Source organism: Odontesthes bonariensis, chromosome 16, assembly GCF_027942865.1.
Source record: "Odontesthes bonariensis isolate fOdoBon6 chromosome 16, fOdoBon6.hap1, whole genome shotgun sequence".
Lineage (NCBI taxonomy): Eukaryota > Metazoa > Chordata > Actinopteri > Atheriniformes > Atherinopsidae > Odontesthes > Odontesthes bonariensis.
This window is the reverse complement of record NC_134521.1, coordinates 33282824-33298729: the sequence shown is the minus strand read 5'-3', so window position 1 is coordinate 33298729 and position 15906 is coordinate 33282824. Positions and strand designations below refer to the sequence as shown.

General features: G+C 41.4%; 1 protein-coding gene and 1 long non-coding RNA gene across 2 annotated transcripts; both read right to left on the bottom strand.

Annotated features, from left to right (window-relative positions):
• Positions 1-3544: 3544 nt before the first annotated feature.
• On the bottom strand, positions 3545-13432 carry LOC142401487 (uncharacterized). Its single transcript, XR_012773139.1, has 7 exons — positions 13364-13432; positions 13174-13251; positions 12950-13084; positions 12743-12805; positions 12560-12622; positions 12291-12350; positions 3545-12096 (listed from the first exon to the last, which is right to left on the bottom strand). It is a non-coding gene; the product is annotated as an uncharacterized LOC142401487 (long non-coding RNA).
• Positions 13433-13516: 84 nt separating this feature from the next.
• On the bottom strand, positions 13517-15689 carry LOC142401397 (uncharacterized). Its single transcript, XM_075486793.1, has 10 exons — positions 15546-15689; positions 15291-15394; positions 14936-15208; positions 14722-14815; positions 14572-14639; positions 14272-14454; positions 14096-14158; positions 13910-13984; positions 13736-13798; positions 13517-13624 (listed from the first exon to the last, which is right to left on the bottom strand). The coding sequence occupies exons 1-10, from the start codon at positions 15646-15648 to the stop codon at positions 13517-13519; spliced, it is 1134 nt and encodes a 377-aa protein (XP_075342908.1). The 5' UTR covers positions 15649-15689.
• Between the last annotated feature and the right edge of the window lie 217 nt (positions 15690-15906).

Here is a 15906-nt window from a genome sequence, read left to right as displayed (position 1 = left end):
TTATCCAATCTGTCCCAAACTTCATACGGTGATATCTGGACCCAGCCTGAACGCGCATAGATAAAATAGTGACATCCACCAACAGCGCCACCTGCTGGTGGTCAGAAACGTCTTTTTTTTCCATACCTCACATTTTATCAAACTCCTCCCACAGATTTAATGCTACAAGCTTCAAACTTGGCCAAGTTACTCTTAAGACATGGAGGCAACAATTCATGGAGAAACTTTTCCAAACTCTGAACGGTGTGGGCGTGGCCATGCGGTGAAAATCGTGTGATGGCGTATGTGATTTGAAAGCCTTATCATCATCTCAAGGTAATGAAACGTGGTACACACGTCCACCCTGTCGACCTCGTACGTATGTAAAGGGTATCGTGTGTGGGCGGAGAAAAATGGCTCAGTGGCGCCCCCTAGAAATTTTCAAAAACCCCTCCGCATTGGGGTTATGCTGTGCTCGTAAGTACACAGCGGGTATCGTGCGTGTGGGCAGAGCTGCAGCTCCAGCGTCCAGCGCATGCCCAACGTACGCACATCCCAACGTACGCACACCTCGGTCCCGCTCACAGCTGCTTGCAGCTTTCTAGTTAGGGACCGAGCAGTGAAACTGCAAGGACCCTATTGTATCTGTAAGGTTTATTATTATTATTATTAGGGACCGAGCAGTGAAACTGCAAGGACCCTATTGTATCTGTAAGGTTTATTATTATTATTCTTTCTTTCTTATTCTTTGCAAAAGGTATGCGAAAACTCAGGAAATTTTGCGAGCGCCACCTGCCAGTCGACGACATGAAAGAATCTAAACTTTATATTTTTGGGAGTCGCTCATTGACTCTGTAGCGCCCCCTACGGTGCTTAAAAATGGTCCCCTTAATAGGATTAGTTTTGCGTAGGACAACGAAATTCGGTACACTTATTCATCTTGCCCAGACGCACAAAAAAGTCTCCCGCCGCCATGGTCCCACGTACACAGGAAGGCAGCCATTTTGGATGGAAAGTGCGTTTTCGTGCCATTTTTGACCGATTCCACGCCTTGCATAAGATCGAACTTGTCCCACAGATTTCATGCTACAGACTTGAAACTTGGCCAGGTTACTCTTAAGACATGGGGGGAGAGATTCATGGGGAAACTTTTTCAAAACTTAAAGGGCGTGGCCGTAGCGACGCCTCAAAGTTCGATGACTCGCCATCACTCGCCACAAAAATTGAAGTCGCTTATAACTTCCACATACATTATCCAATCTGTCCCAAACTTCATACGGTGAATGCTGGACCCAGACTAAACGCGTACATATTATCATAGTGACATCTACCTATAGCGCCACCTGCTGGTGGTCGGAAACATCTCTTTTTTTCCACATCTCGCATTTGATCAAACTCGTCCTACAGATTTAATACTACAAGCTTCAAACTTGGCCAGATTACTCTTAAGACATGGGGGGAAAGAGTCATGGAGAAACTTTTTCAAACCTCAAAGGGCGTGGCCGTGGCGACGCCTTGAAGTTATGACTCGCCATGAAAAATTAAGTCGCTTATAACTTCCACATACATTATCCAATCTGTCCCAAACTTCATACGGTGATATCTGGACCCACCCTGAACGCGCATAGATAAAATAGTGACATCCACCAACAGCGCCACCTGCTGGTGGTCAGAAACGTCTTTTTTTTCCATACCTCACATTTTATCAAACTCCTCCCACAGATTTAATGCTACAAGCTTCAAACTTAGCCAAGTTACTCTTAAGACATGGAGGCAACAATTCCTGGAGAAACTTTTCCAAACTCTGAACGGTGTGGGCGTGGCCATGCGGTGAAAATCCTGTGATGGCGTTTGTGATTTGAAAGCCTTATCATCATCTCAAAGTAATGAAACTTGGTACTCACGTCCACCCTGACGACCTCGTATGTATGTAAAGGGTATCGTGTGTGGGCGGAGAAAATTGGCTCATTGGCGCCCCCTAGGATACTTAAAAATGGTCCACACATTGGGGTTAGTTTCGCGTGGGACAACGAAATTCGGTACACACATTCATCATGCCCAGACGCACAAAAAAGTCTCATGCCGCCAATGTGCCACGTCCACAGGAAGGCGGCCATATTGGATGGAAAGTGAGTTTTCGTGACATTTTTGACCGATTCCACACCTTGCTTGAGATCGAACTCGTCCTACAGATTTAATGCTACAGACTTCAAACTTGGCCAGGTTACTCTTAAGACATGGGGGGGAAAAATCATGGGGAAACTTTTTTAAAACTTAAAGGGCGTGGCCGTGGCGACTTCTCAAAGTTCGATGACTCGCCATCACTCGCCACAAAAAATTAAGTCGCTTATAACTCCCACATACATTATCCAATCTGTCCCACACTTCATACGGTGAATGCTGGACCCAGCCTGAACGCGTACATATAAAATAGTGATATCCACCTACAGCGCCACCTAATGGTGGTCGGAAACTTCATTTTTTTCCACACCTCTTATTTGATCAAACTCCTCCTACATATTTCATGCTCAAATCTTCAAACTTGGCCAGGTTACTCTTAAGACATGAGGGCAAAACTTCATGGATAAACTTTTTCAAACCTCAAACGGCGTGGCCGTGGCGACGCCTCAAATTTATGACTCGCCATGAAAAATTAAGTCGCTTATAACTTCCACATACATTATCCAATCTGTCCCAAACTTCACACGGTGAATGCTGGTCCCAGCCTGAACGCGCACATATAACAGTGACATCCACCTACAGCGCCACCTAATGGTGGTCGGAAACGTCAAATTTTTTTAAACGACTCGCATTTTAGCCACACATGATATGTTGAATAGCCTTCAAGAAGTCCTCGCCAATCCTTCGCCACAAAACAGGAACTGACAGTTACTCAATTTTTTCCATTTTATTTATTAACAAGACAGTGCATATTAATAACAGTACATCTGTAACATGCCAAAATTTCTATCTTTAGTCCTGGTGAACAGTTTTACATTTGCACCCTAAAAAAAATATATAAATAAAATGTTAAACAATAAAATCAACAATTAAGAACTCCTGTCTGGAAGGTGACACATCACTTCAATTTCAAACACATTCCACTCATAATGTTGTGGAGTGAACGCCATTTGGGAGATTCGTCAAATACTCTGCCTCGTGCTCGGGTGCAGGAAAGGCGTGACACGATTGATGACGCCACTGGAGCGGCAGTGTTGGCCCTTTTGCAGTCAAAAGGTCGTAGCGTTGTTCAGCAGCGACACTTTCTGTGTGTCATAACAGACCAGAATTAATCACATCGACACCAACAAAAATCCTACAAGAATTTCTATTATGCTCATGTTTCTCATAACTTCTTTACATTGGCACAAAACATCTTTGAACGCACACTTTGCCAGTCCAGAGTTTAAAGGTTTTCTACTTGTCATCAAAATTTGTTCAAACTTGTCAGCACAAATCAGCAGGGCAACACAGGGATTTGAACCCCGTCCCACAAGTGGGAGTACCAATACCATTGCCTTTTGCTTTTTTTAATGCTATATGACAAGGTAAAGCAAAACTTGCATTAAGAACAGCATGCTAATTTCTGTATGTTAACTTATATTAATAGCCGTTTATCACTACTTTCAAATATATTTCTGTGGAAGTTAAATAAATGCCGTCTTAATGCAAGAAACGAAACCTTTACACAATAAAGACTTTTGTTTACTGTTAAATAGAACACAAATTTTATGCAAATTTCAAAACATAGGTAATTAAAGCGCTTAGCATTCTCACAAGCACTTCGCTAATGCGCCACCTCCGGGACAGGCGGAAGGGCCACTATGAGTTCCTGCAAGGTTGCAGCCTCACGGTCTGCATCCTCACCCGTCTTAGTCTCTGCCTTCGTCTTCAGTCCTGACTTACTGAGCGGCAGCTCCTTCCGTGCACAGAAGTATGCATCGGGATGCTTCCTCCTGATGTGAAGTGAGAGCCCCCTTTGGGACAGGAAAGAGACGGGGCAGGTCACACAGGCAAATCGTGGCGGAGAATCCCCCTCTTGCCTGTGAGCTGTCACATCGTTCAACTTTTTGGGATTCAGAATTGTCATTTTTTAAACCTTGTAACATATACAGAAAACAAACTTCATTTAAAATAAAAACTAATAGTTATATAAATAACATGTACAAAAATACTCTTCTCCCCCCAATATACTCTCATCTGTACTTAAAAAAAAACTACATAATAATTATTTCATTAAAAACTACATCAGCTTAAAACCACACTCCGGTGTTGTTCGTTTATGTGCTGTGTGCAATGGAGTTGTTAAGCTCCTTGAGAATGTTTGTGGATTTTTATGTACAGTGTGCAATGGTAGGCCGAGGCCACCTTGTATTTCAGTGCTATCTGTTGACTGTCCCTGTTTTGGTGTTGTTGCTGTAAACCCTGACACTATCACTCTTTGTAGTTATTCAAAAATGTTAAGTAATCCCTCATGATCACTACAATAAATTCATTCAAATGTTTAAACAGGAAGTACATGTTACAATTGATTACAAACACAAAATACATTATTATATAAACATTGACAATATATATACACATGTGCCTTTAATAATGATACATAATTATTTCGTGTACACACATACATAAGAAATACAAGTGCCAAACCTTTACAACAAAATCATGCCATGTCCAAATTTACAACATCACCCTGGCCTCACACATGTAGAAATGGGTAAAGTACTTGTCTGAATTCACACATTACCAGCAACGAAACACTATTGCCTCATGATCACTAAAATATGTGGGCACCACCGAAGCCTCTACATTATACTGAGTGGTTTTTACATATACGTGATCAATGAGCGTCCCTCTCTCTGTTGTGGGTTCTGTCACTAACTGGACATACCCTCTACTTGTAAGAAACTGGGAGATTGTTGATGATTTCAAAATGTCATCATTGAAATCTCCCATGACAGCAACTGTGTTACTCAGTGAATTAAGCCAAACAACCAACTGCCCTAGATTTTCCTTAAACAAAGAGATGGGATAAGATGGTGGTCGATAAACGACTGCCAGAACTACGTTGTAAGTAGCAAACCTACACACTACACATTCCAAATTGACACGTGGGACATCTAAAATGTCACATTCCACACTGTCAGCGGCATACACGCCAACTCCACCATGTTGTTGGTCTTGAAGTGCGAGCAAGGCAGGATGGCTGCTACTATAGGATAAACCTCGTGGACAGTTGTGAAAAGTGAACCCAGCAATCTTAGTTGTCTCTGATGAGAAGGCTGCAGGCAGCCACGTTTCTGTGACAGCAATGCAGTTAGGCTTCAAGGGCTGTGCACACAATGCCAAATCCACTACATGTCTACTCAAACTTTGCACATTCATTGAAAACACAGTGAAACTGTTTTGGCTCAATGTGTGCCGAGGTATAGCGCCTGTCACAAAAGGAACCATACTGTTAATGGCATCCTTAACATCTTCCCTGCAATATATGCGCTTCTCTTCAAACTCCTGAATGATTAACCCTGAAAGAGTCCTAACACGACTTAATGCCACATATGCTTGGCCAGAGGAAAATATCTTTGCCAAATTAACTACAGCATTATCAACAGTTAGGCCTTGTACTTTATGTACTGTACAGGCCCACGCTAGTTTCAGTGGGAATTGCCGCCGCAATCCACCGTTTTTGGTGGCTCTGTCTTCTTCAGGTTCAATACCTATAGAGCCTTGCAAAGGTAATGCCAAGTTAGGGCACTGCTTTCTCCTCTGTTGTCCAACCAAATCGTCATCAAATTTAACATAGACTTTGAGTGGAAACTTGCTCTTTTCTGACATATGCACTTCAGTAACTACACCACAGACACCATTGACAAGGCCATCTGCCACATCAACATTTTTACACAGCATTACACGCGCATCCTTCCCTAAGAACAGCGTCTCTGCCAAACAGGTGTTTTGTGCTTTGGCATGATGGCCATCTAACAACCTCAGTTGTCCTGTTTTCGCATCATTAATGAAATCCTGCGCATTTACTTCTACGTATTCAGGACAAGCCTTTAATAGCTGTTGCATGTTATGCTCATTTACTTGTCTATTAGTTGCAAATATGTGCAAGGCAGAGCTTTCCTCAGCAGTTTCACAGCGTCTCAACACATCCAAATCACTTTTCAACATCGGAGTCTTTTTGCTACGACACCTAACCCGATTCAACAACTCAGCAAAGACTTTGTCTTTCTGTCTAACTATTTCAGTTAGCTCAACAACTTTAAACAAGCTTGACCACAAGGTGTTACTAACGTCCTCCACATACAACGGCTTGCCTCTTACAGGCGGCAACTGGAAAAAATCTCCTACTGCAACTACAGCAACATTGCCAAACGGTGAAAAATCACCCGTTTGTTTTATCTGTCTCAATCTACCGTGAATATATGAGAACAGATTGTGATCCACCATGGATATCTCATCTATTATCAACAGCTGCAGATCACAATATTTGGCACGCAACGAGTTCAGTTTCTCCTCCCCCAAAGGAGTGTACGGTAAGCGTACATCCTTTCCTATACCAAATGTTGAATGGATTGTTGCCGCCTGCAAATTGAATGCAGCAATCCCTGTAGGAGCCATCAACAACACACATATGTTGTCTGGATGACGGCACGTCGGTGACAACAGCCTCATTGATTCGTACTGAATCGCCTTTATCAAATGACTCTTGCCAGTACCTGCACCGCCTGTAATAAATACATGCAACGGTGCAGGAGTTTTGCCATGTATCCTATCTAAACACCATTGCCTCACCTGATAAAAAACAGACATCTGGGTGTCATTTAGAGATCTAACTAAAGCCAAACCATCACTTCTACACATGACATTACTTCTCTTCTCTACATTTCTTGACTCTACACTTCCGGACTGCAAATCTGGAATATCTTCAACATCCTCTACCAGTATCTGTTGCTGCTCTCCTCTTTCCTCCAGACACTCTAAACGTTCTAGCTCCTGCTCTGGACACAGCTCACACCATGCATTTTCCACTAGTCCATCACAATCGATATTATTCCTAATATCATCTAAATCTTCTGCTTCTCTCTCAAAAATTCTGCCATTTTCATCAACGACCACCTGCACCGAACGTCTAGAACCATCACTAAACCTAACATGCCCATTACTGTAAAACTGTTCAAAGGTTTCACAGTTTGCAGGTTTCAGTTGTTCATCACATCTATAGGGCAGGAACAGTTGCAATTTACTGCGGAAAAAGTTTTCCGAGTTCTTGGTTTTTGAAAACCGCGCATACCGAATGACAGCTGGTTGTGTGCGTGTTCTTTTGACTATAAAACCACACCGATTCTGTAACTGGATTGGATTCCGACATTTTTCATTTTTACTCAATATGCGATATTCTGATGCAAATGTTGCCAAACACATGTCTTCAAATGCCACATCTATTGGCCTACTCTTATAGCGGTCAACTAAACTAGTCATCCACATATTTTGAGAGGTGACATCCTCTGATGCAGCCCTCTGTCTTAAAATACTCAACGGTAAACTCATCCTCACAATATTATCCCCTGTGGGCACAAAGACGACTTTCCTTGAACATTCCTTTAAGTGCATATTTGTTAGTCTATAAACTGCTTCTTGTGCGCTAACATCTCTGTTATGCAAGTACACAGTACCTAGATTTTTTAAGGCCTCCTTTGCACTAAGATTGCCCTCTTTGGATGCCTCTCTTTGGGCATTGCTCAACAGCAGCCCCATCTCCCTTTCTGCCTTAGAAATATAGGAGATGATGTACACAACACATGCATACGCATCCACAACGTACTGGATGTCTATATTAGCATTCCAGCATTTCAAGAGGGACGTATTATACTGATTAATCCACGACTCCTTAACATCCCTTTTTAAAATAACTTCTGTCTTCTTGCCAAGACGTTTATACGCCGCCTCAAAAATCTCCTGATTCATGCGTAAAGCACCAAACAACTGCTGTACATTTTCACAACTACCATCGTTCAATGCCTTCTTAACGCTTGTTAAAATGTCATCAGCATGCTCTTTCTTCATCTCCCACCTGTTCTCTCCATGCTTTTCACATGTTGCATCCGTCACATTTTCCTGACACTTGCAGACTGGTTCTACTCGCTTACGACTGATAAACGTGCGTGCAGATACTGGTCGAGGAAAATTGAAACGACATGTTGTATTCCTCTTTTTGCACGACTTTGAGTGTCGAGTGGAATGTTGTTGTACAGATGTGATAATGTCCAATAATGTGTCATCATCTGCTGGTAGTTGACATGTTACATATTTGTCAATAAACTGAACTACCTCTTCGTCACTGTTCCTGTCAATTAACGGAGCGTTCTCGATCCAGAACAAACAATGAACATGTGGGGAACCACGCTGCTGAAACTCGACCCTATAAAAGTAGTCAATTATTTTACCTATCGGATTGCATGGAGACATCAACACCTCCTTTAAAAAACAATGCCACCGAAAGTCAAACATCCTGGCTGCAGTTACCGGATTCTGCCGCAACAGCTCACACCTATCAGCCCACTCCAACTCGTCAGCTGTCTGTGTTCTTCCAGCCTGTCGCAAAGCGCTATCAAGCAGATTTTGCCAACGAAGATCAGCTGAAGAAAAGGAACAAAACCAAGTAGGGACACCTAACTGACGAACACAAGCTAACAGGTCATTCTGCGCTCCCTGCCAGTACACTGGGGTTCCTCTAATAGGTTTCAAAAACCGATAGCCATCATCACACGCCAACAACCGTTTCAACCCATCGTCACTCTTCAATAGATTGTTAACCTTTGTCAGTGTGCCACCTCCCCTTCCTTTTCTTAACGCTATGGACACATTGGAAACGACGTGTTCGACCTCCGACATGTACTGAGCAAAAAATATGTATTCTACATTCCGGGAAAATCTGCCATCAGCATGCAGAACACGGTTATTAAAATAACGCGTTAATGTCAAACGCTGTGGTCGGCTATCATGATAGGTATGCTGTCCCTGCGGAAACAACACTGGAAAACATTTGGCTTCATTGCCATGATCAGACAGCAAGCTAACAGGGCTATTTCCCTCTGCAGGAGCCACGTTCACAACACCATCAAAATACTGGTCCAACACTTCTTGACCAATGTCTACAGGCATCAGACAACTGTCCTGAAACATACAGTGTTGCTGTCTGTCATGTAGAAGTTCATCCTCACCACCATCACTGGCTTCTACATTACAATCATTGTCTGCTCCTAAAATTACCTCATCGTTCTCCCTACAAAACTCATTAAGCCATGCTTCATTAAACTGTATATCTTTATAATGTGCATTAATGTTTTTTAAACACTGCAACGCTTGCCTAACACGCATGGTATCCACAAATTCATACTTGTAATGACCCTTGTAGGTTAACTTACGCTTCAGCTTCACAGGCAACAAAGACCCCTCCATATTGGAACGAGGTAACAAATTACTTGTTTGAACAATGTTTGCTGGAACACATGTCACTGGGCCATGTACTCCATTTTGCCCACCTTTGGGCAAAGCTAACATCTTCATAAATGGTATATGTAGCGCGATCAAATGCTGTTCTAAACTATTCAAACAGGCCAGTTCTGCTGGAATGTGAGACACAGTCAAATTGTTCCCTGCAGATTCAGCCGGTTCCTGTCCTCTAAGTATTTTACTATGACAGGTGTAACAGATCGAAAGCTTTCCTCTGGGTGATTCAACCAAGTGACACGGCATCTCACAACTGGCATCACATTTGTGCAGATAATCATCAGTAATACACTTTGCGGCTACAGCAGCTACAGCTCCAGTTTTATTATAATCTTCCCTTTTACAGGTTAAAACCTGATGCCTAAACAGCAACCTGTGGCAAACACAACACACAAAATCTGGTCCATCTCTGACTTTATCTAAAAACTGCTGCATAACAAAGTCAAATTGCTGCCGCTTTTCTTTCAACTGCTGCCTCTTCAGCTTCATACCTGCTACAACACGCCGTTTATATTCAACATTTGCATACTTTGTCTTACTCATGTTCCTCACCTTCTTCCTATGTACCTTGTTTGTACGATATTTATTTTTACTCATTACTTTCAAATTTTCTTTATGTAATACATTTGTACGATATTTATTTTTACTCATCGCCTTCAAGTTCTCTCTATGTACCACATATGTCCTGTACTTCCATATACTAATCTCTTTCTTCTTGGCTTGATACAATACATTAGTCCTGTACATATTTCTACTCATTTCCCTACTCGTTTCCTTTTTCTTGGCTTGATACAATACATTAGTCCTGTACATATTTCTACTCATTTCCCTACTCGTTTCCTTTTTCTTGGCTTGATACAATACATTAGTCCTGTACATGTTCCTACTCAATTCCTTCACACTCTCTCTCTGTAACCTATATGTCAATTTACTCATAGCCTTATGCTTTTCCTTATACAAACTATTTTGAGCATAATTTCTTTTACTTCTTTCCTTCTGGCTTTCCTTCCTCCAAAGCTTTCCTGTATATGTAAACACACTTTGTCTTGCCTGTTCTGCAGGTTGCTCGTTAAATACATACGGTGTTTGCTGTCTTAAATTGTATCCATCACATGTCTGCACTTTACAATAACCATAACATGCCTGTGTTTCAGCCTGTTGAACACAAACTACGTTTTCATAATGGTTACCATTGCAATTCTTTACATAAACTGCCTGTTTGGAGAATTGATGGTTGTGACAACTATATTCAAGCCAACGCTCATTGTGATATGTGAAAATACTCACACCTAAACAGTCTGCTGCAGCTTGAATCTCGACCTCTGTAGCCCAACTGCCAACATAACGCATCCTTGACACCACCAGGTATTCTGCCATTGAGGAATCTGGATTTCTCAAAATACCTTGATATGCCACAGGATTGCTTTCCATCTGCTTGACAACGGCAAGCCTAATCTTCCGATGATTCTTCTGTGTGCCACTAATGGCCTGACTAACTGCCCTAAAGAAACAGTTTCCATCACCAACTATTTCCTCTGTCCTGCATGGAGCCCCTAACACACCAACTGTACCAGATGCTACATGACTAATCTCAGACTCTATATTTAATCGCTTGCATAGGGAGTCTGCATCACCTTTACACAATGGATTAAATTCTAAGCATTTACTTCCAACATCGCTAACAAAAACTACATCTAAATTAACACTAGTAACATCACTTCCTGAGTTCCTGTCAATGACACGCACACCGACAAGTTCAAACAACTTAGGAGAAACATTAAGTGCTTCTGTAAACTTGCACAAATGGCAGAACAGATGCTCAAGATCATTAAAATACACAACTACACTCATCCCTTCACCATCTACCATCCCATCTGAACTGCGTGCATGCGAGTCAACCACTGCATATTGTCCATTCTGACGAATGATGGCACATGTACCGCCACACAATGTCAGAAGGCAGGTGTCATATTTCCTACATATTTCTGTCAACCCTGTTCTGAGACTGATAAGCACCCCTGTTGCAATTAATTCACTCTCTCCATCAGCATCTCCAGTTACATAATCACCATACTCAAACTCAAACTTCTGTCCATCTATGACACGCTGCTTGGGCAAATCTGGAACAGAAAGCATATCTGCCCCACTACTAATCTGATTACTGTCACGCAAATCTGAATACAACACATCACCTAAAACTACAACCTTATCCAGTGTAGCCGCCTGCCACAAAAACACACTGTCAGTTGTGTGTTTTGCTACAGCTACCAAACTTACAGCCATACACTGCAATCCAGCATTTATAAACCGACTATCACCCTGGTGAAAAGTTCCCCGAACTGATGTACGCCCACTGACAAATGTACTACCAACTAACTCTTCAGACAGTGGAACAACCTGTGAAGGCATGCATGAACTGGACTTAACACTCAAACCTTTGGTGAATCTTTGAGAGCGCCGCACACCAACACCTCTGTCCTCCTGGTTCTCCACCACCTCCACAGAGCAGACAGGCACCGGAACAGGACGAGCAGAGACCTCAACAGGACTGGTGGGCAGCGGCACATCACAGGCACACACAAGGCTAGTTGTGGCCTCCACCTAGGACAAAAATAAATAAATAAATAAATAAACATAAAGGACAACAAAACAACCCTATAAGCAACATAAAAGACTTGTATTTTGCTAAATTGCTCATAAAAAGATCAAGTAGCCATTTTTTTCTTTTTTACAATATCTCTTTTTCTTAACAATAATTCCCTTTAAAATAAATAAAAAATACAAGTTGTACCGACCACTTGGTCCAGGACCCTGGCTTCAGGACGAGCAGACACCGCAATTGGTGTGGCATCGACCTAAAGAGAGTAAAAACAATAAAATGTCAGAACCACAATACATAAAGAAAAACCTTTTGTGTACTTTTCACTTTTTTGTCACAATGGTTTAACACAGTTTCTCTGAAAGTCAAATGATATTTAACTGACACAAAATATAACCTCACATACTGCAAGCCAAAATCCTTTCCCTAAATTCAGGAGAAACCCTTCAAACAAATTGAACCAACCTTCTCCAGCACCTCCACTTTCATGCCTTCAACAGACACCTCCGCACCTGGTGTGGCCAACACCTACAAAAATACATGACATGAATACAGTACATGAGTACACAAATGCTAAATATTTCCCTCCTGCTCTCCAACTAAAAATGCACCACATATGCTCTTCAAATGAATTCAATCATTACATACCTTACGCCTAACTTGTCTGCGTTTCAATACAGCCGTTTTTCTCCGGTGTTCCACAGGCAGCGTCTAATGTGAGACAAACACAATTGCGTTTTAAAATATTTGTGCAATAGGTTTGTGTACACAACACACACAGTGTCAAGAATGAGGGAGAAGAAGTCATTTTACAATAATGCTTAATCCATCACACACAATTTAAAAGCAATGTACCTCTTTACTTGTAGGAACATCACAATCAAGTGATGATGGAACCACCTTCTCCATGGCAGCCAATATAGCACTGGAGAACCGCACAGGATTCAGTGGGATGAAACACTCCCTCAAAACCACTGGAGTTCCATCCACCTGTACAATGTAGACAAAACTAGTTCAGATCAACATTGCATACTCATCTTAGTTCAATATGAATTTAAAAAAACAAAAACATAGCAAACCTTGTGTTGAGCCTTTCTCCTCTTGGATGCACCCGAAGCATGAGCCTGAGCCAGCTCAGGCTCACCAGAACGGTTCCTCTGTAAAGACAAATAGCACATGAATATAAGAACAGTTTCACCATAGCTTTGATGTTCTCTTTAACAATAGCACTTTTCTCAAATATGAATTTAAAAAAAATACATAGCAAACCTCATGTTCAGGCGTTCTCTTTGGTGCACCAGAAGCATGAGCCTGAGCCAGCTCAGGCTCACCAGAACGGTTCCTCTGTAAAGACAAATAGCACATGAATATAAGAACAGTTTCACCATAGCTTTGATGTTCTCTTTAACAATAGCACTTTTCTCAAATATGAATTAAAAAAAATACATAGCAAACCTCATGTTCAGGCGTTCTCTTTGGTGCACCAGAAGCATGAGCCTGAGCCAGCTCAGGCTCACCAGAACGGTTCCTCTGTAAAGACAAATAGCACATGAATATAAGAACAGTTTCACCATAGCTTTGATGTTCTCTTTAACAATAGCACTTTTCTCAAATATGAATTAAAAAAAATACATAGCAAACCTCATGTTCAGGCGTTCTCTTGGGTGCACCAGAAGCAACTTCAGGGTCACCAGAACGGTTCCTCTGTAAAGACAAATAGCACATGAATATAAGAACAGTTTCACCATAGCTTTGATGTTCTCTTTAACAATAGCACTTTTCTCAAATATGAATTAAAAAAAATACATAGCAAACCTCATGTTCAGGCGTTCTCTTTGGTGCACCAGAAGCATGAGCCTGAGCCAGCTCAGGCTCACCAGAACGGTTCCTCTGTAAAGACAAATAGCACATGAATATAAGAACAGTTTCACCATAGCTTTGATGTTCTCTTTAACAATAGCACTTTTCTCAAATATGAATTAAAAAAAATACATAGCAAACCTCATGTTCAGGCGTTCTCTTGGGTGCACCAGAAGCAACTTCAGGGTCACCAGAAGGGTTCCGCTGTAAAGACAAATAGCACATGAATATAAGAACCATTTCACCATAGCTTTGATGTTCCCTTTAACAACAATAGCACTTTTCAATTAAAATATAATAACTGTCAACCTTCTTACCTTCCTACCCGATCCTACAACCGGCCACTCAGAGGCGGGTAGAGCATTCCGCGGCACTGATGTCAAAGCAGACACCGAGTGAGGTACCTGTGGTTGAGGAACCGGTATCTCCAGTTGATGGTAAGCAGCAATCCACATCAGCTGCACAAGGAGCGGCATCCCGAAGTCGTCGCTGAGGTGCACCTGTGATTAAAAAAAAAAGGGTAAAAAAAAAAAATGATGAAACATTTAATATTAAGTTTCAAATTACATTAAATATTTTTCCATTTCTTATACAAAAACAACACAACAGCTACTTACCCCATCACGGCACCACAGCTTGAGACAGTTGACAGGGAAATAGTCAGCCGTGTTCCAAAACTTCACACCTTAACACAAATTAAACAATGTTAATTTATAACTATTTACACAATAAAACATAATCCATCGTACACCCTTTTTAAAACATACCAAGCTCTGATGCCACACGGTGGAATTCGTCTCTCATCAGCTTTTGGTACTCAAAGTCCACGGTCAACCGTGGAGGCATGTCCACAACAAAAACCTAGACAAATGAAATAGGGATTCATTATCAATTGTATTATCTGCATAATGCCACACCATTAAAATAGATACACTGCATAATGTCATTACAATAAACAGAATACAAATTAAATTAATATACCTTTGTCCAGTATGTACAGACAGTGGAAAGGAACTCTTTGAAGGAGGCACCTGCCTCATCAACCGTCCTGCTGCTTGTTAGATTGTTGCTAGGGGCCAAGACGCACACAGCGTCAGGCATCCAAGGAAGAGCAGCGTGCAACACTTCAGTCCTCAGCTGGTCAGCACTGGCCCCCGGCGTTGACATAACACCAAAGGACAGACAACCCTCTGGCATCTGAACAATGCCGTCTGCGATGGAACGCAGGTGGGAGTCCCCGACAAGAAGCACAAACTGGAACAAAAGCAAAGATTCCTTTAGAATAAAAACACATAATAATTCCACACAATGACTGTTGTATATAAATTGTACATACCTTCTTGTCTGGAAACTCAGCAGGGATGACCAATTTGTGACTTCGCCCACTGTGCAAAGAAATTTGCCATCGTTTCACTTTATGCCTCCAGCCAATTCCACGAACTATTTAGCAACAGACATAAAAAGCAACATAAACATTTACTAGTCATATTAGCCGCAAATAATATCATTACACACTTTACTATTACAAAAATGACCCAAATGTTATCTCAAATATTGCAAATATGGAGAAACAGATAATGATAATACATACGTGCACGAAACTCGCTGGAAGCCATCCGAATTCCCACAGACTCAGTTGATCTGCAAGCATTCCTCTTCTTCAACGCCTCACGATGACTCTTGCCACGCGGCATCTAGATGTGGATTAAAACAATGAATTAACATCATTACATAACACTATGCTCACCAGAAGGAAAACAAATACAGCCACCATCAGCTGAACACTATTAAAATGTTCCTATATTTCCAATCAATGTTGTCATTATCAATACACATTGATATTCACAGTATTTCACATTATAAATACTACCTTTAAAAACCATAAAAACTATGTACCAAAGTTTTAAACTTGTTCAAAAAAAAAAAAAAAGGTGAAATTCTCAATAATACAC

What these genes read in the sequence shown, in the direction of transcription:
- LOC142401397 (XM_075486793.1), bottom strand. Translation starts at nt 15,648, where the DNA reads ATGCCGCGTGGCAAGAGTCATCGTGAGGCGTTGAAGAAGAGGAATGCT. An exon ending in TCTGTACATACTGGACAAAG is followed by an intron (nt 14,816 to 14,935) that starts GTATATTAATTT and finishes TCATTTGTCTAG; the next exon opens with GTTTTTGTTGTGGACATGCC. An exon ending in CCGTGTGGCATCAGAGCTTG is followed by an intron (nt 14,640 to 14,721) that starts GTATGTTTTAAA and finishes ATTTGTGTTAAG; the next exon opens with GTGTGAAGTTTTGGAACACG.